The 26,112-nt window shown below is 42.0% G+C and overlaps 1 protein-coding gene across 2 annotated transcripts in view; it reads left to right on the top strand.

Moving 5' to 3' along the window:
• Positions 1 to 4,808: 4,808 nt before the first annotated feature.
• otogl (otogelin-like) overlaps positions 4,809 to 26,112 on the top strand; it is a 29,477-nt gene continuing 8,173 nt past the window's right edge. For both annotated transcript variants that reach the window (XM_039808613.1, XM_039808612.1), the window contains exons 1-42: positions 4,809 to 5,130; positions 5,588 to 5,630; positions 5,930 to 5,975; positions 6,234 to 6,312; positions 6,427 to 6,519; positions 7,922 to 8,076; positions 9,425 to 9,546; positions 9,763 to 9,968; positions 10,586 to 10,710; positions 11,479 to 11,585; positions 11,799 to 11,905; positions 12,012 to 12,137; positions 12,228 to 12,336; positions 12,413 to 12,459; positions 12,540 to 12,682; positions 12,793 to 12,919; positions 13,087 to 13,264; positions 13,337 to 13,461; positions 13,834 to 14,043; positions 14,251 to 14,419; positions 14,514 to 14,588; positions 14,808 to 14,851; positions 15,119 to 15,284; positions 15,856 to 15,963; positions 16,180 to 16,318; positions 17,189 to 17,323; positions 17,547 to 17,693; positions 17,823 to 17,942; positions 18,150 to 18,266; positions 19,908 to 20,064; positions 20,252 to 20,278; positions 20,413 to 20,592; positions 20,675 to 20,953; positions 21,054 to 21,171; positions 21,260 to 21,339; positions 21,965 to 22,881; positions 24,166 to 24,343; positions 24,477 to 24,619; positions 24,710 to 24,733; positions 24,849 to 24,941; positions 25,031 to 25,220; positions 25,664 to 25,881. In XM_039808613.1, the coding sequence (XP_039664547.1) occupies positions 5,058 to 5,130; positions 5,588 to 5,630; positions 5,930 to 5,975; positions 6,234 to 6,312; positions 6,427 to 6,519; positions 7,922 to 8,076; positions 9,425 to 9,546; positions 9,763 to 9,968; positions 10,586 to 10,710; positions 11,479 to 11,585; positions 11,799 to 11,905; positions 12,012 to 12,137; positions 12,228 to 12,336; positions 12,413 to 12,459; positions 12,540 to 12,682; positions 12,793 to 12,919; positions 13,087 to 13,264; positions 13,337 to 13,461; positions 13,834 to 14,043; positions 14,251 to 14,419; positions 14,514 to 14,588; positions 14,808 to 14,851; positions 15,119 to 15,284; positions 15,856 to 15,963; positions 16,180 to 16,318; positions 17,189 to 17,323; positions 17,547 to 17,693; positions 17,823 to 17,942; positions 18,150 to 18,266; positions 19,908 to 20,064; positions 20,252 to 20,278; positions 20,413 to 20,592; positions 20,675 to 20,953; positions 21,054 to 21,171; positions 21,260 to 21,339; positions 21,965 to 22,881; positions 24,166 to 24,343; positions 24,477 to 24,619; positions 24,710 to 24,733; positions 24,849 to 24,941; positions 25,031 to 25,220; positions 25,664 to 25,881 (6,045 nt within the window). In that variant the 5' untranslated portion in view covers positions 4,809 to 5,057. The remainder of the gene's footprint in view (positions 5,131 to 5,587; positions 5,631 to 5,929; positions 5,976 to 6,233; positions 6,313 to 6,426; positions 6,520 to 7,921; positions 8,077 to 9,424; positions 9,547 to 9,762; positions 9,969 to 10,585; positions 10,711 to 11,478; positions 11,586 to 11,798; positions 11,906 to 12,011; positions 12,138 to 12,227; positions 12,337 to 12,412; positions 12,460 to 12,539; positions 12,683 to 12,792; positions 12,920 to 13,086; positions 13,265 to 13,336; positions 13,462 to 13,833; positions 14,044 to 14,250; positions 14,420 to 14,513; positions 14,589 to 14,807; positions 14,852 to 15,118; positions 15,285 to 15,855; positions 15,964 to 16,179; positions 16,319 to 17,188; positions 17,324 to 17,546; positions 17,694 to 17,822; positions 17,943 to 18,149; positions 18,267 to 19,907; positions 20,065 to 20,251; positions 20,279 to 20,412; positions 20,593 to 20,674; positions 20,954 to 21,053; positions 21,172 to 21,259; positions 21,340 to 21,964; positions 22,882 to 24,165; positions 24,344 to 24,476; positions 24,620 to 24,709; positions 24,734 to 24,848; positions 24,942 to 25,030; positions 25,221 to 25,663; positions 25,882 to 26,112) is intronic.

Below are 26,112 nucleotides of genomic sequence, written 5' to 3'. Positions count from 1 at the left end.
TGTTGAGTTATTTAAACGAACGATTGGGGAAATAAACGCCGCTTGTCTGTGAGTCTCATTGATAGAGCCTGCGGCTGGATGTAGCTCTATCAATGAGAGCTAGCTAGCCTCCTCTTAGAATTCCTCTGGAATTCACAAAAATTCATTAACTTGATAGGACTTGATTAAATTGAAGGGACAGTTGCAGCTAATGAAACCCCTAATCTTCACAAATATTCATTAACTTGAAATCGGACACCATTGTTAGCTTTATAATACCTTTAGGTAGATGTTGTATAAGTGGCGTGACGAAATTCAAACTGTAAATATACTCGAATTACACCGAAAATGAAGCTAACTATCCGTGATTTGTAGCTACACATAGCTAGGATTGAAGGGACAGTTGCAGCTAACGAAACCCCTAATCTTCACAAATATTCATTAACTTGAAATCGGACACCGTTGTTAGCTTTATAATACCTTTAGGTAGATGTTGTATAAGTGGCGTGACGAAATTCAAACTGTAAATCTACTCGAATTATGACCAAAAATGAAGCTAACTATCCGTGATTTGTAGCTACACATAGCTAGGATTGAAGGGACAATCGCAGCTAACGAAACCCCTAATCTTCACAAATATTCATTAACTTGAAATCGGACACCGTTGTTAGCTTTATAAGACATTTAGGTAGATGTTGTATAAGTGGCGTGTCATGTGTGTAACATGTGGTAAGAGATTGCTGGTGTAACAAGCTCGCTGACCGCGCTCTCACTCTCACACACGGGCCATTTAGCTAGCTAGCTGGAAGAGGGGAGCTGCAGGCCCTGGAGCTCTGTCAGGGCAGCGGCATTTGGTAGGCCATTAGCCCAAAAACGGTGACTTTGCGCGGGTATGTAGTACTGTGGACTGCCAGCCGTGACGGAGCTCCAAGTACCTCATAGCAGGCCGAGGTCTGTGAAGGAAGGCAGGCCCGGGCGGCGAGGCAGCAACACAGCCAGCACTGGCCACTGAACTCCGACACACAGTCTTACCAAATTTGCAATTAGCCATCAATTTTTGTAAAACGGCCCATATTTGAGCTTTATATAGTTGATGTCTGAAAAAAGTCTCAGAAGTGAATTTAATAACGAAATAGCCCGACAAACAATGTATAACTTTGCACTGTCTGAAATATGAGACCTGCTGTCGAGTCTCCCATGTGTTTCTATGTAGTTTGCTCAAACCAATCAGCGCGCAGCTCATTCTAAATATTCATGAGCAGACCATATTTGGAAGCATTGTTACATACCCTTTTAGGAGACCTTAAGGAACAGTGTAAAAAACCCTATATAATCATTCTATCACCCCTTTAAGAAAAGAGACGTCATGAGGTTGTCATGCCATCTGCTGTTTATTGTAGCTAGCTAGCTAAGTGTCAAATTGAACTGCTGAATTAACACAAAACACTACAGTGAATAAGATTCAAAACACGAAATGTAGAATAGTATAGCTACAGTCAGACAAAAAGGTAGGCTAACGTTATGTTTCATTTTTCTAGATACCTGGACGTAACGTTGTGCATCGATTAGCCAACGTTAGCATTCAGTTAGCTAACATAGCTAGCTAACGTAAATAAACTTAAGAAGAAATACACAATAAGAAAAGAGGAAAGTAAAAAATGAAACAATGAAAATAACGTTAACGTTAGCTAGCATAACGTTACCTGGTCTTGATTGGGTGACGTTAGTTGTTATGTGGCTTGTAGCTAGCTAGATCTGAAGGTCCTGTAACGTTACCATGGTTGAACATCCTTACCCACCCGTTTGAATTGCTGATAGGTGGTAGGTAACCTTAGCTAGGCGCTAAAGCCAAACACCAGATAATAGGCGCCAACATCTGTAAGGTTAAAGGTCCCATGGCATGAAAATTTCACTTTATGAGGTTTTTTAACAATAATATGTGTTCCCCCAGCCTGCCTATGGTCCCCCAGTGGCTAGAAATAGTAATAGGTGTAAGCCAAGGGGGTAAGCTTCGCTTCAGAACTCAAACCTCCTATGGCGCCATTTTGATGCTACAAAGCGATCACCTCCCGTTAGCATTCCACTGACTGACATTCATTTTGACGTCACTTTGACAGCTAATAACTTTACATATGAAATGTTTAAAGACTCTATTTGTCCATTGTTTATTTCTAAAGAAACACGACAATGTATAAAAGGCTCCATTACCTTGTGTCTCATGTTATGGCTCCGTAGCAGACGTTTTTGTAAAAATAGGCTAACGATTGTGTCATAACCAAGCGACTTACTGTCGAATAGTAGAGGAATTACCGTATAGTACAGGAGAAGCTCGCAGGCAGTTTCGACTTACATGAGCTGTTTAAGTTTAATTACTAATGTTAACTAGCATTTTAGTTAGCAATAATTAGCCTGTGCCTATGTTATCTCCTTACATATACCCATGCCCTCCGTCTCTGCAAGATTCGGAATGATTGAGATTTCTCTTGGCACAGCTACCAGAAGACTTACAACTTTCAGACAGGTTGCTCACGTCACATTTACGTCGTCTCTCTCAGTTGGACGCTGCGCAGTAATGCTCAGCGCTCACCGGAAAAGTGCTTCTAATATCCTTCACTTCACGGGATTTGTTGGTCCAGTTTATATACTGTCTATGGTGTAAACCGAGCCCTGGGTATCCTGCTCTGCCTTTGAGAAAATGAAAGCTCAGATGGGCTGATCTGGAATCTAGCTCCTTATGAGCAGAGGTGGGTAGAGTAGCCAAAAATTTTACTCAAGTAAAAGTACTGTTACTTCAGAATAATACGACTCAAGTAAAAGTAAAAAGTAGGCACCCAAATAATTACTTGAGTAAGAGTAAAAAAGTGCTTGGTGAAAAAACTACTCAAGTACTGAGTAACTGTTGAGTAACGTCAATTCAATCAGACAGACAAAAATACAAAATAATCATCTTTAGGCAAATTATAGTTCATCCAATCAATAAAATAAATTAAAATTAATTAATTACAAAATAGCTTAAATTAAAATAATCCAGGTAAATTCAAGTACTTAAAAAATAAAATCAATAAAATAATAATAAATAAAAAATAAATAAGCACAAGAAACACAAATTTCCAAACCTTTAAATACTTTTTTACCAGGCTCTGCAGGCAGAACTAGAACAAGGTAATGTAGCTGCTGTTTCGCACTTTTACTAAGGTAAACATGCTTTCAATATGAGGCCAGGGGTGTTCCTCCTCGTCTGTGTCTGCATTGCCGATGGTTGATTCTGACATTTTTGTTTTGCTACGACTGTAAAGCTAACCCGTCCCGCCGCTGAGATTGAGTATGGTCATGTGACGAGACTGCACAACTACATTTGATTGGTGAAACACAGTCACGTGATAGAGCCTTTAGCGGAAGTCTCTCTCTCTGTCAAAATAAAACATTAAAATGAGACGTATGCGGGGGGGATAAAAATATTGACGCGTAAAATACCAAAGAGGTAAAAAGAAAAGTAACAAGCTCATTGTAGCCTAATGTAGCGGAGTAAGAGTAGGTTTCTTCTTCACAAATCTACTCAAGTAAAAGTAAAAAGTATAGTGATTTAAGACTACTCCTAGAAGTATAATTTTTTCAAAAACTTACTCAAGTAAATGTAACGGAGTAAATGTAACTCGTTACTAGCCTACCATAGACTACTACCCACCTCTGCTTATGAGGTCATAAGGAGCAAGGTTACCTCCCCTTTCTCTGCTTTGCCCCCAGAGAATTTGGCCCACCCATGAGAGACATCATGGCTTTTAAACGAACAAAGTGGCAGTTGGTCAAGGCCACACCCCCACCCTTCACGTTGTGGTTGCCCCCCCTCTCCTCCTCTACAGACACAGAAATGGCACATACTAAGGAAAGCTCATTGTGGGACTGGCTCTAGTGGCTGTAATTCTGCACCAAGGCTGAATTTCGGGAAAGAGACTTCAGATACAGTATTTGGGGACCACTAAGGTCTATATACAAGAGACTTCAGATACAGTATTAGGGAACCACTAAGGTCTATATAAAAGAGACTTCAGATACAGTATTAGGGGACCACTAAGGTCTATATATAAGAGACTTTAGATACAGTATTAGGGGACCACTAGGTCTATATAAAAAAGACTTCAGATACAGTATTAGGGGACCACTAAGGTCTATATAAAAGCATCCAAAGAGCACCATGTCATGGGACCTTTAACCGTAATGAGTGGCAAGCTGTCAAGGTCCTCTGACTGTTCTGTCTCTTAATTCGTAAGGATTGATATAATTTCTGATGACAAATGACCAGTGACAGAGACAGTAATGTTAACGTTACAGTATATCCTCCATAGATTTGGGCGCCTCCTTAGAATGCTTCGTTATTCCTATTCATTAATTGTCTCATATGCTGTATACAATATGCTATATGTCTTTAGCTAGCCCAACTATCGTTAGCTCTATGTCTATGTCTATGTTGTAACGTTAGCTAGTTGTTCATGTAACGTTAACGTCAATATGTTTTCGTTACAGTAAGTTTTGAGGTTATCTTACTGTTTTTTGCTGTCTGGCGCATTCTGGTTAACGTTATTTCCGGTTGGTGTCCCAAGAACCTTTGACACCGTTGATACGTTTCTTCCAAACTTATCACAAGTGCACTAAATGCGAATAAAAGGTAATTCCCTTCCCTGGCCTTTGTTTTGCCCAATGGCACCGCCGTTCACCACCGTTTGTGTCTACGTCAAAAGTGTCACACCCAGATCATGTGGTCAGCCAAAAATGTAACCGTAACTTTAGAGGTGAAATCCTCCGTGATGGAGCGACAGAACTGCGGGCTCACAGACCACAGAGCCGAATAACCAAGCTGTCTGCTGCCTGAGGAGAATGTTGGAGTGACAGAGCACTGCAGGCTTACCTGCCCACACAGGTGTAGGCTACTCGTCATCTGCTCAGGGGGGCTGTCGCCACCAGGTAGGTTTTAACAGGTACGGCCAAGCATCGTCCCGGTGCTACCATCCTAAACCCTTTCCTCCCGGGACCATTGAGATGCACCGTTAACGTTTCGGTGGGACTTCCTTTCGGACTCTGAGATGAACTTAAAGTGGACAGTAAAACGATTTCTTCTTATGTCGTTTTCAATCTCCCACTTGCTGTTACTTGAGGGTAAGTCTGGCAGTTTTACTTCTCCAAAATGTTATATTAGTCTTGCAATAAAGATCGCTACACATATATGAATGTGCACTATATTTAACAACACAGATGGACATAGGTCTGCCATAGAAGATTCTTTAAGTCATACTACCCTTATATTACAAGTTATTTTGGAATAGTAATTAAGTAACCTGTTATCTTTATTATCCGTCATAGGTCATTTGCTTTTATAAATATCTTAAAGCATATTGTATAAAATTACTCTCCCTTACTGCCCCTTCATATTGTTGTGTCCGAACGTGGCATCTATCTGCATGCTAAATCATTACAGGTGACACAGATGTGAATTGGTAAAATGTTTCTGATTGGACACTTCTGGATCTACATTTAGCTATTTTATTTATTTATACTAGATAAATAACTGATAGCAATTTTGGAAATGTAATGTTAATTATAACTTTGTGTTTAGGAGCTCAGACCCGACTTTCAGTGGCAGAAGGAAGACTACAGAGGTAAGTCAAAAGAATGAATTGTGTGTCCAAAAGTGTGGCCAAAATATAAGTAATATTTGGTAAAGAAAAGAAAATCATCTCTATGATTTTTTTTAAAGGTAAATCTAATACAATTGTATAGGCTGACAATGATGAATGCATTTGCACTTTCTGTCAATGTGTGTGACAATGTGCACTTGTGCATGTGAGGGTTCGGTAAAGAGTAGTTTAGAGTCCGAATTCAAGTGGTGTAAAGTGCACTTAAGTCTCCCCTCTGACTGTTTCTTCCCACTAATGTGCATGTTTGTGTGTGTGTGCAGAAGGGCTAATGCACTTCGGAGGAAACGGGATCTCCTCGGGGAGGAGGTTGGTACACTACACCTAAGAGAACCAGAGGAGGTCAGGGCACCCACATGCGCACAACACCCTAACCGGCACAAAGCTGTCTTTGTAAAAAATGAGACACACTCACTAACACATACACTTTCTCCCATTCAACCTGACGCAACTTTTAACTTACAGCAACAGGTCACCAACGGTACAGCATTGTGCCACTGATGCTGTTAAACCATGAGAATTATTTAAGGAACTACTCTAAGTGTTTATTGTTCATTGTTTTCCAAGACATACAGACCGCTGCTGTCGGAGGGTTCTCTGTCACGCAGCATTTTACACAACTACACAGCCAGAGATGCCTCTTCAGGTAAATACGCTACTTCTCAGGCGAACCTAAGAGCATTCACAGAAGCTTAAAACTATCATTATCCAGATAGACTGGGGTAAGTGAACTTGAGTTTGTTCGGGGTTTTTTTCCCAGAATATTGCGGCTGCCTCAATGGTGGCTGGTGTCAGGAGGGCGGTGTGTGTGACTGTGCTCAATTCCAGGCACTGGGAGACCGCTGCCAGATCAGTGAGTAATACGCACAAACAACAACACACCTACCCTTGGTGTCAGATCAGTATTGTCAGAAAATCATCCACATTGCAACCCATTGTTGATTGACAAGCATCATTTCTGGTATGCAGCAGACTAGCTGGTTAGCAGGCTTACACCTTTTTTAATAACAGCATACAGTATACAGTTACATACTCAGTTATACAGGAATGTGTATGAGGTTGTTCGTGTGTGCGCATCAGACTCACCAATCATTCAACAAATGTTAATTAAATGCACACACTCCAGTATTAATTATCATATTTCCCCAAATCTCTCTCTCTCTCTCTTTCTCTCTATATCTCTCTTTGTAGATACAAATCCACCAGCCTTCAATAAATCCACCTACAAACACACACACACACACACACACACACACACACACACACACACACACACACACACACACACACACACACACACACACACACACACACACAGACAGATTTTACTCCCTACAGCAGCAAATATAAAATCACTTGCACTAAGGTAATAGGGTAAGGGCTGAGTGATGGAGTTTTTGGTTTCTATATTCTGAACAGACTCCTCATACAGTATATCAGGAGATCTGAGGTCACAATTATTGTAAAGACATTTTTCATTTCAACAAACGTATTTAGTGTTGACAGACACACATGTTGGAAAAAATATAGTTCCTGAGGGACCTGTAACTGAACTAAGGCTTGAAATTAAATCTTCAAATACACAACAACAAATGTTTACAAGAAGATAAATAATATGCATATTTAGTACAATCACGTAAAACATCTTAGCATCAAAGTGGGCCACATAAAACAAGGTTCCTAAAATAAAATCCCTAAAGCCTCATCTAAGAAATATTATCAAGCCTCCCAGCTGTAATGTACATTTTGAAGATCAGGATAACAGAGCTGATGCCACGGAACACATCTTCTAAAAAATATGAAATACGATTAGGAAATGTTGTTAATTGAAATATGGGTGTCTTGTAATTAACATATGTAAAGTATCATTTTCAAAATGTACAATTTCCAATTCCCATCACCATGACAAGCCACTCACTGATAAGATTAGAGGATGTGACTCACTGCCACCAGCCCCCACCCCCTCAGATTTTGGGGAGGGTCTTAGGCAGCATCTTGGCATCACTAGCTGGGGATTTCCTGTAACAAAGGGCTTTTTTAGAAAATTCAGGTATTCATTTTCCACTGATAAGTTTAATGAAATAAAAGATGATGAAATATATAAATATGATAAAAGAGATAGGATGTATGACTTACCCTCTTAGTTTAACAAAGTGTCAATTTCTGCTGAAATTAATTTGTGTCACCACATGAAACCGATCCACTTCATCATTACGGGAATGTTGTCTGAGTGAATTGCCCATTCCCCCCCGCAGTACCTAACCAGGGCCAGGACAGGGACGGCATCTGCAGGTCGTGGGGTCAGAACCACTACGAAACATTTGATGGAATCTACTTCTACTTCCCTGGAACCTGCTCTTATATTCTGGCCCAGGACTGCCACTCAGCTGCACCACAGTACACAGTGTGGGTAAGAGCATCGGAATTACCCACTTAATATTAAACCAGAATTGAACCTGTATGTATATGTGTATATGAAATACACAAGTCACATTAAGAAGCTAAAATACAGTGGTATTTTACTATTTAAACTAACCAGTTTGTCTTTATTTGGCATACAGTATATTTAAATTTGGGTACAGAAGACTTAGGCCTTTTTGAGTTCTCTTAGTTATCTCATGTTGCATTTAAAACTCATATTAAACAGATGACCTTTCCAGACCTCATTTACAGTAAAGGATAATTCTGGTGGTATTCAATATTTGTGTTGCCTACAAATCCCATGAAAAGACCAAAACAATAAATCTGTCCTACTAAAAAGCATTGTTTAGTCAAAGCCTGATATACAGTAGCTTAGTCCACTGTGCAATACTGTGCAATAATGTGTTTTCCTAAAACACATCAGGAAGCCAAACTGTTGCACTGGGTGACATGCTTTTTCACTACCGTAAAATGGGAACTGTTGTTTATTTTAAGTCCCCAAGAAATGCACCATTTTCTCTACTTTGGGTAATATTTGCTAATAACTACAATGTCAAGCTTTTTAAGGAAATTATTATAACAGATTAACTTACCTATTGTTGGTTTTGGTCTTTTTCTGCCATTTTTTAACAATAATAAATAATTTTAAAAAGCATAGGATTTCACCAGCTTTATCCATTAAGCTGACAAATAATGCTAACAGCATTCAACATTCGAACATTTGTAACATTGTTTTTAATTGCTAATAAAGTTACTTCAAAATCTAACTCTGTCTATCCCTTACATCCTCTGTCATACATTGTTTGATAATCATAGTCTAAGTAAATTAAGTATGTGGCAGTTGGTGGCAGCATCATTACCCGACAGGTGACTGTGGTTTTTAGAATGCTAGCTCAGGTTACAGGTCGTGGCTAGAGTACAGTTACAGTAATACATTTCCGTTAGGGGGGCACGATTCAGAAAATGCCACGATTCGATTCGATATTGATTTTCAGGCTCAAGATTCGATTCAAAATCGATTTTCGATTCAAAATCGATTTTTGATTCAAAAACGATTTTCAATTAAACATGTGATTGCAGTAGACGAAAAAATATATATAATATATAATTACAAAATATGAATTAATTTTTGGAATTCTATGAATTGATTTTTGGAATTCTATGAATTGATTTTTGGAATTCCAAGAATCGATTTTGAATCGGTAGAGCTTGAATTGCGATTCGAATGTGAATCGATTTTTTTGCACACCCCTAATTTCCATGCTTGCCTCTTTCGATGCCACTGTGACCCTAAAGTTTCTTTTTTTTCTCTTCCATCGTTTTTCCTGTCTTCTCAGGTCCACAACAGCAGAGTGTGTGATGGGAGTGTGTATTCATGCCCAAGAGCTCTCAGTCTGTTCTTCCCAAATGAGGAGGAGATCCACATCTCTGGATATCAGGTCCACCAGGGAGGCCGCAGGTGTGTGTGTGTGTGTGTGTGTGTGTGTGTGTGTGTGTGTGGGGGGGGTTTCTGCTGTAGAAAGAGGTTTCAATAAAACATCTTGCTACAAAACTGTAAGAACAGAAAGGGGGGAAAAAACAACTCAGTTACTCACCACACCATCCACACAAACCTTGAGCATGATTTTCAAAAGCTCACTTCCTCTGCCACACGTGTCTGTTTCTAAAATGTCAGGTTAAGTCTGCCTCAGACTGTAAGCGGTCTGTTTATTGAGCGACTGGCTGATTACCTGCTGGTGAAGAGTGTGTTTGGCTTCTCTTTGGCCTGGGATGGAGGCTCGGGCGTCTACCTGAAGATGAGCGAGGAGCATCAGGGTGCCCCCTGTGGCCTATGTGGAAACTTCAACCACGTTGCTGGCGATGACCTCACCACCTCCCGTGGTAAGACCGGTCTGACCACCCCCCCCCCCCCATCCTTCTATCCCTTCTCTCAGCACCCACTCACCTCAATTATTATTATTATACACTCAACACTGATTCTGGCAAATTATCGTAGCGGTGGGACCTGAAGAGACTAGAGTGGAAGGATAGGGGAGAACTGATAGTTTGGATTTGAATGGCTGCAAGGAGCAAGAATCCTTCCTCAGATTAACAGTAATATGAACTGCTGGCCCCTACTTGTTTGAGCCGAGAGCTGTCCAGTAGAGTGAGGATGAGCTCAGAGAAAGAGCGTAAACAAGTGGAAAGGCTCTGACTATAACGCTAAAATGGACATAGTGCATTTACAAACACACAGTTTTAATCAGATCTCCTCTAAATGCCCAGTGTAATTATATTTCATCATTCCATTTTATGTTTAATGTAAATGTGTTTGACATTGACAAATGTGTTTGGCAATAAAGAAGCAAATAATATCTACGTACCTGTTTGAATGGTCCATCAACTGTATAGTATCTTTTCAACGTGTATGTGCTTAACTATTCATTTTCTATATGTTTCTTGTGGCTTGTGTGCTGGGTGTGCATACACACCGCATGCGTGTTGGTTGTGTGTTTTAGGCATTCGGACAGATGAGCCTGCGTTGTTTGCTAACAGCTGGGCAGTGGACCTGCCTCATGAGAGAGCCTGTCCCTCAGTAGACCTCGACTTCAATGGGCCCTGCCATTCTGAGTCAGACATGGATGTAAGAACCACACTCTACTTAGTGTATAACGGCGTTTTTCCATTACATGGTACCTGCTCAACTCGCCTCGACTCGCCGCATTGTGCGTCCGTTTTCCATTGCAGATTTTAGTACAGCCTCGGCGTGGCTGGTCATCATAGTGGCGTCGCAGTAAACTGCCGTGACCCAACGCGACACACACACAGAACGTCGAAGGTGTGTTGTTGTTGCCACAGCCAGAAGACACATTTTGTTTCAAAAGAAGCTGGAGGCAGCAAAAAAAAAAAAAAAACACAGCTGGCGAAACTATTTAAAAGTGGCGGGTTTGTTCAGGACACCCCCCTCTGTCGCTTTCACGTCACCTTTTGGTATCGCCTCAGCTCGCTTGGAACCTCGACTGAGGTGGTACTAAAAAAAGTACCTGTTAGCAGGTACCAGGTACTTTTTTTCGTAATGGAAAACCAAAAAAGGCGAGTAGAGTCGAGGCAAGTCGAGCAGGTACCATGTAATGGAAAAGCACCATAACTATTGGCATACTCTCAATTGTATGTCACCACAGAACACCATATAACTGTCTTTACTGCTTGGCAGAAAATAAAACTAGTAAAGTTAGCTTTTTCATAATTTAAATATTAAGCCTAAAAAATTGGCGTCTCTGTTGAGGTTTTTAGTGAATGGTCCTTGTGTTGTTAAATGACTGCAGCAGTGTTTGTTTTGCTGTACCTCTCTGTATATTATATTCTGTGCATTGCATTTATACCATACTGTATTTATTGTGAATGTGTGCAGGATGCCATAGAGAAATGCAGCGCACTTCTCTTCTTCCCATTTCTGTCCTGTCATGAAAACATTGACCCAAATCCCTTTGTGGCCAGCTGTGTGTCAGACCTCTGTGTGTAAGTCAAAATAACTTGCTATTGATTATTGATACATTCAACTTTTTCTACACCCTCTGTTCTCTGTGTTGTTATCAGTGAAAGCCCCGTTACAGAATAAACCTTTCATCACTAGCTCCCGTATTGGCTTCAGTTGTGGAGAATCTTAAAATAAATAAATAAATGCCGTTTCCCAGAAACATTTAATGAATTTATTTATTAATTTTTCTCCAGATCTGATGACGAGGAAACATTTTGTCGAGCTTTGGTTGAGTACACTCGAGCCTGCTCACATGTTGGATATCCAGTAAGAGAGTGGAGAGACAGCTTCCCTTCTTGTAGTAAGTTACCACTGCAGCTCTACCTACATTTATATTAGGTCAACATTTATTCAATGTTCTGTAGTCTGCCTTTGCCACAAACTCAAGTGTGTGTGTTTGTATGTAGACGATGGCTGTGAGGAGAGTTTTGTCTATAGAGACTGTATCAGTTGCTGCCCACCCACCTGCACATTTGAGAAAGAGTGTCTGGGAACCAACTTGCATTGTCTGGATGGCTGCTACTGCCCTGATGGTATTTCATTATCTTCATAATTTCCTAAGTTATGTTGTAGTTGATTGACCTCTAGACTAGCTCTAAACTTTGCAATCCTCTTTCCCACAGGTCTTATCCTACAAAATGGAACATGTATCGCTGTTTCTCAGTGTCCATGTGTTTACCATGGTACATCATATGTACAAGGACACGTGCTTCAACAAGGATGTAGTGTTTGGTAAGTGTGAACGTGTATTCACGAGTGAGCATATACTGTGGCTTTGCTGTTAACCTATCTGTATGTTCTTTGTTAGCGTGTGCATGGGAGGAGTGTGGAACTGCACTGAGAACAACTGCACAGGCAAGTTTACGTTTTTTGGAAAGTTACTAAAGGGGAAACTGTGAATTCAGATTCATTACTGTTCCTCTTCCCCCTTCTAGTGGAGTGTTCGGTGATAGGTGACGTGTTTGTGACGACATTTGACGGTAGGATGTTTCTCCAGCCGGGGGCGTGTCAGTACGTGCTGGCAAAGAGCCGCAACAGCCGATTCACCGTCACACTGCAATATACTACCTGTGCAGAGGTAGCGCGCATGATTACTTGCATACACACATGAGCACACATTCACCAACCATGCAGTTTCCTTTCTACATAAATATAACCTGCCCTTCTGTGTGGTCTGTGTTCCTACAGCAGCAGGTGTGCATTCAGTCGGTGACAGTGGTGTTGGACGAAGATGTGACTCGTCAAATCACTTTGACCAGAGAGGGGGAGGTGATAATTGGTGTAAACCCGGCTCCTGTCCTTCCCTATGTTGATGGTAGGAATTAAAAAAGCTATTTGATACACCATAGGTTTATGTCACCAATTGCATTATCAAATGCAGTCAGATGATCACTCTGACATAATTCCTCTATGTACTGTAATAAAAAACAATTATTGATTTACTTTGATCATGGGTTTTGATGTTTGTTTCTGGTTATATAGATGCAGTAGAAGTGCGGAAGCTGACCTCTGTGTTTACACAGCTGAAGGCAGGGATTGGTCTGAGGCTGCATTATGATGGTCAAGGGGGGCGGGTCTATCTGCAGCTGGATAGCCAGTGGCGTGGACAGACGCTGGGCCTTTGTGGAACCTTCAATGGAAATCTACGAGATGACTTCCTGTGAGCATGTACTTCCCACTTATAGAACAATGTTGAAAATGTCACTTTACCTGACTATGTTTGTGTGTGTAGGTCCCCAGCAGGTATGATAGAGGGCACTCCTCAGCTTCATGCCAACGCTTGGAAGGTTTCATCTGCTTGTGTCGCTCCAGTCAACCTGCCCATCATAGACCCATGTGAGATGAACCAGCGCAATGGTAATAATGGCTTCATCTATTTTTTATTTTATTATTTTTGGTGTAATTGCTATTTCTTTTTTTTATCTTGATTTAATATTAGGAAAATGGAAAGGGTGAAGGGTGGCCTGAAATCAAATTAAGCCAGAGAATGCCTCACAAGAGGGGAATAAACTTAATGGGCTTAAATGCCAGCAGCTCTACAGACTGCACTGTACATCCTCACATCCTAAATATGATTGTGATACTGGGGGTTGTACAGCTTTTAGTTGCAGGGTATCTTAGTTTGTTCAGACTAACATTTAAAATGTGTTAAACAGGGTTGTGTGTTTTTGTGTGTGTGTGTGTGTGTGTGTGTGTGTGTGTGTGTGTGTGTGTGTATATATATTCTAGTGTTCTATGCCTCACAGTGCGATGTGCTTTTGGGGAGTGTGTTTGCCCCGTGTCATGGCTACATCAGTCCAAACATCTACCAGCAGCAGTGCCGCTACCAGGCCTGTCGTTGCGGGAGCAGCTGTTTGTGCACAGCACTGGCTCACTACGCTTACCTCTGCTCCAAACACGGAGTCGACGTTAATTTCAGAGCACACGTCTCTGAATGTGGTGAGTACTTCGCTTCTGGGGTTGCTTTTATCCTTTTAGCTTTAATCTTTTACATATTATAACTGTGCTTTATGTGTGGATTGAGTATTTGTGTTTGTTTCAGAAGAGTAAAAACATATACAACGAGTTTGAGAGATTATATTGACTTATGGGTACGGTATATAAAACGTGTATTACTTTGTGTGTTTGTGTATTTACTGTACACAGGAGTGGTGTGTCTTGGAGGCATGCTGTACCACTCTTGTGTGTCGTCTTGCGGGCGGTCCTGTCGTGCTCTGTCTAGCACAGAGACGTGTAACCCTGACGACTGTGCCGAGGGGTGTGGCTGTCCAGACGGCAGTTACCATGACAATGTGCGCCAGCGCTGCGTGCAACTGTAAGACTTCAGCACCTACATATATCTTCCTAACTAAGTCATCAATTGGTCATTAGTTAACGTAATTAGAATAATGTCATGAGTTTCTCCTCAGGTCTCAGTGTCACTGTTACTCCATGGGTGGTGTGTCACAGCCAGGGGAGGTGAGCTTCAGCGCCTCTGGCCCCTGGTGAGTCACAGCGGTCTTTGACCTTCACTGAAAAGTGAAAGCTCACTTTGGCTTCTCTACTGACTGCACACAGTGTAACATCCTCACACCGTCTGATACGTTTGAGAAAGCAATAAAAGCTTAAGTGAGACATTAGAGCACTAACCATGTGTTTGATAACATTACTCTCTTTCCCAAACACTCACCTCTTTTTCTCTCCCTTCCTGTCTCCTCCATCAGCCTGTGCAGAAATGGGAAGATGGAGTGTGTGCCAGAGGAAAAAGGTAACCTCTCCGCACTCCCCCCTCCCTTTAGTTCCTGCTCTCGTTCTTTCCAACAACAAAGTGCCGTTTCAAGCTGTGTCCCTCTTGCTGAAATCAAGAGCCTTATGTCTGTGGTTGGAGCTTGTTTCCCATGACTTGCTGTTGCGTTTGATGTTTAAGGCGACTAAGGCATTGATTTTCTTGAGTGTGTGTATGTGTGTGTGTGTGTGCGTGTGTGTGTGTGTGTGTGCGTGCGTGTGTGTGTGTGCGTGTGCACGCACATTGTAGAGCCAGATAGTGTAGAGGTCGGGGAGTGTCCAGAGGGGAAAGTGTACCACAGCTGCACCGAGCAGAGAGGAGGCGTAGCCTGTGCACCGACCTGCCGTAACCTGATGTTGAACCTTACCTGCCCTCCCAGCACACCATGCATCCCTGGCTGTGTCTGCCCTCCTGGGTAAAATAAGCATCTACTGCTTTCCAGTATTGTTATGTATTTGTTTTTCAAAGACCATAAAAGTCATGTTTCCAGTCCACTTGGCGAAACATACTATATGTTTTTGAGTGAGTTCCTACCTTCCAGGAAGTCATGTCTTTCTGTTAATTTAATTCAAATGTGCTTGCAGTTACCATGTAGCTTAAGGAAGAAAAAATCAAGCAAAATCAAGATTCTGCAAGTGGATTTTCATACTGTAATGAAAGCAACTATAACCGGTGGCTGCCTAGAAGCCAGTCAGTAGTCATCCTTAATCAATGGGCAAAATCATTAGTCTTGTGGAGGTGTATTTATTCAAGGAAGACTGACAGAGCATTTCAAGATGTGTGTGCTTGACAATATACAGTGGAGGGTTATCTTATTTACTTTCCCCACCTACAATGTCTTAATAGTATCCAAAAGCTACACTTCAGGTCACATACTGTATAGGTTTTACTCACAGAATTGGGAAATTAACACAATGCAATATGGGTTTTAAATCAGGTGTTTGCAAGTTCTGTACCTCCAACTTGAGTCTGTTTTATCTATAAAGGCTGGTGCTGCACCACAGCGAGTGTTACTTTCCAGAGAACTGCCCCTGTGCCTGGCTGGGCCTTGAATACCTGCCTGGAGAAACTGTGGAAACATCATGCTACAAATGGTATTCACCTTTACTTTACTCTCCATTTACTGAGCAGTAATACAACAATATCATTTCCAAATTAACATTTTACTGCATTTAGTATGTGCAAGTTTCCATGTCGGATTAAAACAGATTTCTAACAAACTGTATCTCAGAACATATAATTGTATAATGTATAGTACAATGAGTTTCTCTTAACCTTTCTCATGTGCATCCACCTGTCCGTCTCCTCAGTGTCTGTCACCGTGGCTATTTTAACTGCAGCCACTCACCATGTCCAGCTGTGTGTACTGTCTACAGCGACAGACACTACCACACCTTCGATGGCCTCGAGTATGACTACAACTCTGACTGTCAGGTCTACCTGCTTAAAGTGAGTATATTCTGTGTGTGTGGATCTCTGTAAGTACAGTGTTACAAAGCAAATAAAAGTGTACAATGACGTAATTGACTTGACAAACGTATGGACTCAGTGTGGGCAATGGAATGTGTAATCGAAAATCACATATTTTTTACCACAAATGCTAATAAGATGGTGTACAAGTGCTTGTACTCAACTGTATCAGAGAAGTGTGTGTGAAAGATGGGGTGTGTTTAAGTGCAAAGGAGGAGCAATCTCCTCGTTTCCCGGCCAAAACAGATTCGGATCTGTTAAAGAAGAGCCAAGCTTGTTTCTAACCTTGGAAGAGAGAGTGGTTTTTAATTAGAGCAGCACATTAAGGTGTGTGTGTGTGTGTGTGTGTGTGTGTGTGTGTATGTGTGTGTGTGCGTGCGTGCGTGCGTGCATGCGTGCATGCTGGTGGGTTTGCACCATGGTAATGCTAGCAGACGTTGTGCAAAGCTGTAGCAACACAAAGAGACCAGTGTTCATTTTAAACCCCAGGACCCCTACGCTCCCAGGGATATAGAATTAGAATTAGCAGAATAGACATTCCAATTCAAACCTAACAGGCTGCCGGCCACCGTGTAGATCTGAAAAGAATGGGGAAGCTGGTCAGAGCTCAGTCTTAATAGCCTGGAATTGCTTCCTCTTCTTATCACCTTTCATGTATCCAGAATGACACTGTTTCCGGTCTATCATGTGGTATTCAGATATTGCATTTCTGGCTGCTGTGGCTATAATAAAATGGAAATTGTGAACAAACAAACAAAAACATCGTGTTTTGTGGATGGACAAAGATGAGAGGCTAAACGAGACTTCCTTCCCTCGCAGGAGTAATATTTTGTCTTCCCCTCTCACCAGAGTGCAGGAGAAACCGAGGTGTCCATTGTTGCCCAAAACAAGGACTGCTATGAGAGCGGCATTGTGTGCATGAAAATACTGGTCATTCACGTGGGACTTACCAAGATCTACTTCACAGACAACTCTGGCAACCCTGTACGGACTACACACACACACACACACACACACACACACACACACACACACACACACACACACACACACACACACACACACACACACACAATCACACTCTCTCTTTACCCATCTAGCTATGTACCTGTGTCTCTTTTCCTCTCAAAAATATATAAGTGAAATATATCAATAAAAATTCACTGATTTCTGTGAATATCAGTCTACTTTGTTTGTCTTGCCTCAGAGTCCGTCCACTGTTGTAGGTCGAGGGTCAGAGTTTGAGCTTTGGAAAGCCGGCTACTACACTGTGGTCTACTTCTCCAATCAGGACCTGACCATCCTCTGGGACCGCAAGACGACTGTGCACATTAGAGCTGGACCTCAGTGGAAGGTCTGGACTAAGAGTACATTTTACAAATGAAAGTTTTTAGTGTCCTCAGATATACATACATATATACTATATGTTGACTGTTATGAAATTAATCAGAAAACAGGCTCAGTATCTTTTTTTATTATTTAGGGCCTTCTCAGTGGGCTATGTGGAAATTTTGACAGTGTGACAGTGAATGATATGACCACCTCCAGCCACATGGAAGTCAATAATGCACAGACCTTTGGTGATAGCTGGGCCCTGGGACAGGTATGAGTCAGCCCAGCTCCATTCTCCCCTGACCCTTGTTCCTTTTTCTGTCTTTGTGTATCTCCCACTCACTCACTCTTTCACTCCTCTCTAGCTCTCTGTTGCTCCTGTAATTTATGTGTGCTTGTCTCCCTTGAGTCCACTGTGATATTTAAGAGTAATCAGACACTCGGATCACCTTCTATGTGTGTGTTTTGTGTGTTTTAGTGTCAAAGTGACTACATAGTTGAGCGACCGTGTGAAGGCGACTTAGGCAGACAGCCGTACGCCAAGAGGGAGTGTGCTCTCCTCTACAGCGATGTCTTTGCACCCTGTCACAACGTGGTGAGTGCCATTGAACTGATGCACACACATACACGTACACACAAACAAACGTCCGTACAGAGTGAGCTGTAGAAAGGTTATCTTGCTTGCAGCAGGGGAGTAGGGGTTTGTGAGGGGTTATGGGAACAACCACTAACTGATCCCAGTGAATACACTGTTCCTCAGAGATAAATACCAAATACCACACCAGATCCAAGGCTACACACACCGACACACACCTGTATGTTTAACTACATTATTGCATTTCTCTATGTGGCCAGCAGATGGTGCTATGTATATATGTAAAGGGGCCACCTCATTAAAACCATACTTATTCAAATTTTTTAATAATGTGCATGTCACTAACACTTTCAATAGAGATAAGCACAATGGCCATGTAAGTAACTAATCCTTGCATATTTCTTTAACAATGCCTTTGTTCTCATATGTGATGCATTTAATGTGTCTTTTTATAATCTGATTATTGATGCTAATTGTTCATACAGACACATTACACATGAAAACATTGTTTATTAGCACCTTGTTAATAAAGTAACATAGAGTAAGTGAATCCTGTGGTATCCTGTGGCTTTGCATTCCGTTTTTATGACTTAGCTCGGAAACAAATATTGGTACATTAGTTCATAGTATAGTGAGAAAAGCATGGCCTTGTACTGCACTTATCATTCTGAGTGACAGAGAGGCAACTGCACTGATCTGGCACTTTACCCGGCAGAGTTTGTTTCTTTGCTTAGGTCATTGTAAGTGAAGAAGTTTCACACAAATAAGTGGATCGGACGCGTAGGTAGCTGCTCCAAATCCTTAATATATAAGTGCATGGTTAGATGACACTTTCAGAGTTTTGCCTTTTGCATTCAGACAAGAGAAGAACTCTAGCTGTTCAGATTTCTTTTCAAAACAGAAGTAAGGTAAGTAAGATTTAAAAGCACCAGATAAGTTCACCAACCATCCCAGTTTTAGTGACTTTGCTGGAGTTTTCTTCATAATCTAATTGGAGAGAAAAGCACCCATCCAAGGAAGCCACTTCTAAAGCTTGCTTTCTTCTTTTCACGGTGTATAAGATAGGATTAATTAGTATCAAAAGCAGTAAGATACTGCCCACATTTCACAGATTGTATTAACATGTTTTTTTGGATTGTTCATAACCAATATAGAAAATAAGAACATCTAAATGTCTGAATTTCTCCAGAGTACAATCAACATGGTTGTATGTAATTGCAAGCTGGCTGCTCCACTCTGGATGCAGGACCCAACCTAATCACAATTTCAGCTTTTTCTCACATTTAAAAGGATAATAATACAGATTAAACTTTGCCTTTGGACACACCAACTCATTGCTGACGCATTTTGTCTGTGTGTCATAGAGCTCATCTGATCCCCTCTGCACCCGAGGTTGACCCACATTCCTTTGTCCTGTTATCTCATCACTCCTACGCTGTCTGAATTATTGACAACTTCTCACCCCCTAAACAGTTTCCCCCAGTGAGATTGGCCTGTTTCACTTTATGATTGTTTGTGTTTGTGTGTGTGTGTGTGTGTGTGTGTGTGTGTGTGTGTGTGTGTGTGCGTGCGTGTGTGTGCGTGCGTGCGTATATGTGTCTGTGTGTGTATTTGTATGACCATGCTGTTCGTACCCTTCAGGTGGATGTGGCCTGGTTCTATAGGAACTGCCTGACAGACACTTGCAATTGTAACCGTGGGGGAGACTGTGAGTGTCTCTGTACATCCATCGCTGCATATGCACACAAATGCTGTCAACAGGGGGTCACAATACACTGGAGATCACCCTCTGTCTGTCGTGAGTACACACACACATGCTCACAGTGCTTAGACCTACTCTGTGTTGGTTCGAGATGTGAGCCCTGCTTACCTCTTTGACCCACTTTTATTAGTCCTTCTTTGCAAACACCAATATTTTGGATCTCAGTCAGATCTCAGAGCTGTTGAAATGCTTTCTGACTTATGAACTGTTTGGTCTCTTTCAGCCTACGATTGTGAATACTATAATCAAGGTATGTATGAATGAGCGTAAGTCATTTTCAAAGAGATATTTTGTTACGTGTCTCGTTTCCAAACCTTACACACTCTGATTCCCTGCTAGCTTGTCACCACTCTAATTTCCTCCCTTTCTCTTGCTTCCCCACAGAGCTAGGCGACGGCCCATTTTCCTTGGTGAGTGCTGTTTATAATGACACCGTGTTTGGAGTGAATCGCACCAGCAGCTCAGTGTTTCCTCTGGTGAGAGAGAGACCAGGGCAGTTGCCTGCCCCAGGCTTACTGTTCAACTTCATGATCACAGCAGGCTTGCAGAAGGACAGAACATCACGTGAGCATCCACATTCACACGATGAAACATTACCACTCTTTGTTTTTTGGGTAAATTAACCCCCGTTCGCATATTTTCACAGGTGTCCCTGTGGTGTCACTGGAGTCTGCAGAGAGGCCAAATTATTTCCTTGTCGTGTCGGGACGCAGCCGTCTTCAGTTGGAGCGCTGGAGTCGAGGGCCGGAGTTTAATCGCAGGGCAACCTTTATCCAGCACCAGGGACTGTTTCTGACAGGTCGCACCTCATTCGAGCTTGTCGGCCAACCTGGAATCTTTCTTACACTGACACGCACTGCCGCACGAGCTCAGAGATATGACACCTCAGAGGGCTTCAAAGCCAGCAGCAGCTTCAAACTGGAGGGTCAGAAACACACACATGTACCCAACACACATACACACGTGTGTTTACACACACACACACAAAAACTAACAAATCAGGTGTTTTTTCTCTCCTCTGGCAGAGAGCACTTTTGTGATACCCTATCGTATGATGTGTGAGTGGCGCTACCAGGCCTGTGCCAGCCCTTGTGTCCACACGTGCAGTGACCCAGATGCCACCCGCTGCCACTTCCTGCCTCCGTAAGAGGCTTGGCTCATTAAAAGCAGGTATACAAGTAACATAATCAATGCTGAGCTCAGGTGCTGAAATAGTTTCTGTGTGTTGCAGTGTGGAGGGCTGCTTCCCACGTTGTCCCAAGAACATGGTCCTTGATGAAGTCACTCGAAGATGTGTCTACAAAGAGGACTGTGAGTACAACAGATGAGTGTTTTGTCTTAAAAATGCCAAAGAAAAGTGTTTTGATGCAATACGTATATTTATTGTAAATATTTACTTGAAGGTATTTTTTTTATAATCGATACAAAATATGTATTGTAGTATTGGGGTACAGCTACCACAGCTGCAACATATATATGAGGTCATGGGTAAGGCTAACCAGATTTTAAACTGCCCTGATCGCCCACTTTTTGGGGAGTTTAATCTGCTCCCCTCAGGTCACTGTTTTAGGCTACCTATGTTAAGAACTAGACGTGCCAGGGATTCTTTTATTCCTGTGGCTATAAGGAACCTGAATTCGCTTGATTGACATCTCTTGAAGATTTTATACAGTCTGTGATTATTTATTTATTTATTCCTGTCCATGTTCATTATGACAGATTTACCTGTGTACTGTCCAATTGGATTCTGTCATTGGTTTTGGGGGAAGGAGTGTCTCCGTTTATGTGTCGATGTGTGTCCTGTGTTGTGTTTACAATGTTGTTGGCATCTGGTGGTGCTTTTTCTGTGTATGTGTTTTTAGACATCCTGCTGCACAATACATTTCCTTTTCTAAGGATAAATAAAGTGGAACTTGAACTTAATCATCTCTACTAGGTGTGTCTCTTCCCCCAACTCCGACACCCTTTGCATATGTGACGCAGTCGAACAGAACTACGACAGCACCAACAACAACTCCAACTACAACCACTACGACTACTACTACTACTACCACAAGGCCGAGAACCACAACCACCACCACCACCACCACATCCACCACTACCACAAGAGCAAGAACTACCTCCTCCACTACTGTAAGGCCCACAACCCCCACTACCACTCCCACTACTCCCAGTACAACATCAGCCACTGAGCGTGTCACCACTCGGCTCACCCCTCCTTCATCTACAACTCCTGCTGCTCCTCCCACCACTACTGTTTCTACCACACTCACTCCCTCAACCCCGCCAGAGACAACTACTCTCAGCACGACTGAGATGACTCCCACTCAAACTACGGTAACCACAGGGGTCACTACAACCACCAGCACAGCAACACCCTCCATTGTATCCACAGAGGCTACTACAGTCACCCCGACTTCTTCTCCTCCTTCCCCTACTACTCTTTCTTCCACCTCCTCGCCCTCCACTCCTACCTCCCCCACCATTACCACACCATCGCCAACATTACCAGCAACTTCCACCCCACCTCCTCTAACCTCCGCCTCCACTCAGCCACCACCCACCACAGCCGTCACCACTGCCCCCACCTCTACCACCTCTGTACCTGAAACGCCCACCGAAACCACAACCACTCCCCAGCCTACACCCGCGGGTACAACCAGCGCCATAGAGACCACCACGCCAACAGACACCTCAACAGTTGTTGTGACAACCACAGCACCATTTCCTACAACCTTCGAGCCCACTACTGAGCCAAGTACCACAGAAATAATCCCAAGCCCTGACACCTCTCCGATAACAGAGGAAGCATCAACCACGCATCCCTTTGTCTTGCCCACTTCTCCTTGCACAGTAAGCCTTTCTGTTAAAGTAAACAGTGAAACGGTTAAAGTTCAGTACACACCCGCAAACACATTTTTCATAAACCTGTACATTATCATTTTGAAGATACATGTGTGTATTGAACTTGATAAATTGGAACAGTTATGCTAGGTGTACTATGTAATTGATTACTTACATGAATGAATTCACTATTGAAGTGATTATTTCTGTATCTGTAGGCCTTTTTCACAGCAGGCATTTTGACTTGCTTGAAACGTGCAGGTGTTACTAATAACATTAACAATGCCTCGGTTCTATTCAAGTGTCCCAGTAAGCCATGACAGTGTGACTGTGAGCCAGCATGGCCCTGAGCAGCTAAATGAAATTTGGTCAGCATTCATTACATTTTTCATTAAAATAGGGCCTATTCTATTCTGAGAAATGTAGTACATAAAATGCTTTATGTGCTACTTACAGAAATATTAGTAGAAACACTACATTGCATAACTTGCAACATTTTTATATTCTCAATATGCATAGTATTACGATATGTATGAATCCATAATCTATCTGTATCTGTATATACAGGTAAGTACTATGTAATAATGGGAGGATATGGAGACTGGGGACAGAACAGATGTATAGGAATGCAAATGTTTGAGTTTAGTGATGCAAAAAAAGTCTGCTGATGGCTATGAAGGACTGCTGTGACATGTAAACAGTAACACTTTACTTGAAGGTATCGACATAATCGTGACATTACACTGTCATAACTATGACATGACACTGTCATCAACGTGTCATAAACGTTATAAACAAGTCATAAACATTTATGACTTTTGTCATTAAGTGTCATTCGGTTTTTTGTCATGACAAGTTGACATTGTTTGGGTTGTCTTGATTATGACAACTTGACATTAATCAACGTGACGTTAGCAGAAGTTGTCTTGGTCATGACAACTTAACATAATGTCATCCTGTTTAATGTCAAGTTGTCTTAATGAGGACACTCCAAAGAAATTTAATGTCAAGTTGTCATGACAAATACATCTTCTGGTAAGGTCACGTTGATTAATGTCAAGTTGTCATAATCAAGACAACCCAAACAATGTCAACTTGTCATGACAAAAACCGAATGACACTTAATGACAGAAGTCATAAATGTTTATGACTTGTTTATAACGTTTATGACACATTCATGACAGTGTCATGTCATAGTTATGACAGTGTAATGTCACGATTATGTCGATACCTTCAAGTAAAGTGTTACCAAACAAACTTTGTAAAACAAAATGTGTGTCTTTGTCTCCTCAGCCTCCGTACTCCTACCGCATCGATGAGTGTGCTGAGCTGATCTGTTTTAATGGAGAGCTGCTGCTTCACAACTCCTCTCTACACTGTCGCTACAACACCACCCAGCCCCAGTGCAGTCTGTTGGGCCTGCCCATCCTCATCAACACAGACCCCTGCTGTCCACAGTGGCAGTGCCCCTGTAAGTTTTGGTTGTTTACTTTGAAAGATCTGAATTTCCCAGTGATTCAGTATAAGCAGGTGTAGTTATTAGAATCCATCGTTTGCCACAACGATCTGTGTTTGATGTTTTTGATACAATTTGCTTTTGCTAGGTCGCTGCACTGTGATGTCAGACCTGCGTGTTATCACATTCGATGGCAACAATGTGGCCCTGTATGATAACGGCTCTTACATCCTGGTTAATCTGCCCAGAGAGACTATTATTGGCGCCGTGGAGAAATGTCCGACCAGTCAGGTAACATCCAGAATAAAAAATTAACTCATAAGACTGAGATCTGAAAACTATATATTTTATTGTAAAATGTTTTTTTTTTTTTTTTTGTAGAGTGTAAACTCCATCAGACGAACTGTGAGTACAGTCTCTTAATTCCCTACAATTGTGTTTGTATCAAAATCAAAAGCTTTTAATCATTCAATAAATATGATCTTGTATCATTACATTCTCTAATTTCATTCCCTTACAGAGTCCTACAGGTGGAACATCTGGTCTGTGTTTTAAGAAGCTGAACATTACTACCTCCTCCTACAGAATCATTATCAACCGACTGGATCGCAAGGTGAGTCTTTTACCTAATTTACTGCCAGTTGTTCAACTTTTTCCAGGCAAATAATGTGGTTCCTTGGCCATGTGTCCATCTGTCTGTAGGTGACAGTAAACTACAGACCTGCTAGACTTCCATTCTCCCGTCACTCTCTTTATGTGGAAGACACAGGCAGCATGTACCTGATCCACACACCTGGCGGGGTCAGCATACAATGGTATCACAGCACCGGCATCATGGTACTGCAGTACATCACTACTTATAATGCATCTGTTCCCACTCGAGGCCTGTGTGGTGAGTCCACACACACACACACACACACACACACACACACACACACACACACACACACACACACACACACACACACACACACACACACACACACACACACACACACACACACACACACACACACACACACACACACACCAGCATTGACTACATCAGCAGTGTCCTCAGCACTGGCTTCAGAAAGTGCCAGCTATCAGCACCTAAAGGCTTAATGTCTAAACAGCAGCATCACTTTGATTTGAGTCATTATGGGATATGACAATTTGAGATGTTGAGAGCCATTTGGTTTAATTAGGCTTCACACACATATTGTCTCACTCCACATATATATTGCTCACTGACAATGCAGCAGTATAACACACACACACACACACACACTCACACACACACACACTCACACTCTCTCACACACACACCAAACATCTGTCTGTCCATTATGTCAGGTTGTTGTGATGGCAACCCAGAAGACGACCTGAAGCTGCCCAATGGTACAGTGGTCAGAGAGGTGGGAGACATGGTGCTCTTCCTGCAGGCTTGGAGAGTCCACACCACTGATGAAACCGAACACACACGCAGAGTCGGAGACAACTGCACCATCGAGGACTGCTCCACCTGTCTCTCCATGCTCCGCCAGAGAGCCTTCGTGCCATGCCACAGCAAGGTAGCTACTGTATTTACACAGCATTTTACAAGCGTGATCGTCTTTAGCTGCTTTGCCATGACTTCAGTACAGAAAAAATAAGATAAGATAAGACAAGTCAATGAAGTAAAGTTAATCTACAACAATTCTGACAATTGATTTATCATTTAAGCAATTTAGCAAGCAAAAAACATTCTCTGGTTCCCGCTTCTCAAATGAAAGGATTTGGGGTTTTTCTCTGTCATCAATGTC

This window comes from Perca fluviatilis, chromosome 8 (genome assembly GCF_010015445.1).
Source record: "Perca fluviatilis chromosome 8, GENO_Pfluv_1.0, whole genome shotgun sequence".
NCBI lineage: Eukaryota > Metazoa > Chordata > Actinopteri > Perciformes > Percidae > Perca > Perca fluviatilis.
This window is presented reverse-complemented; position numbering and strand designations above follow the sequence as displayed.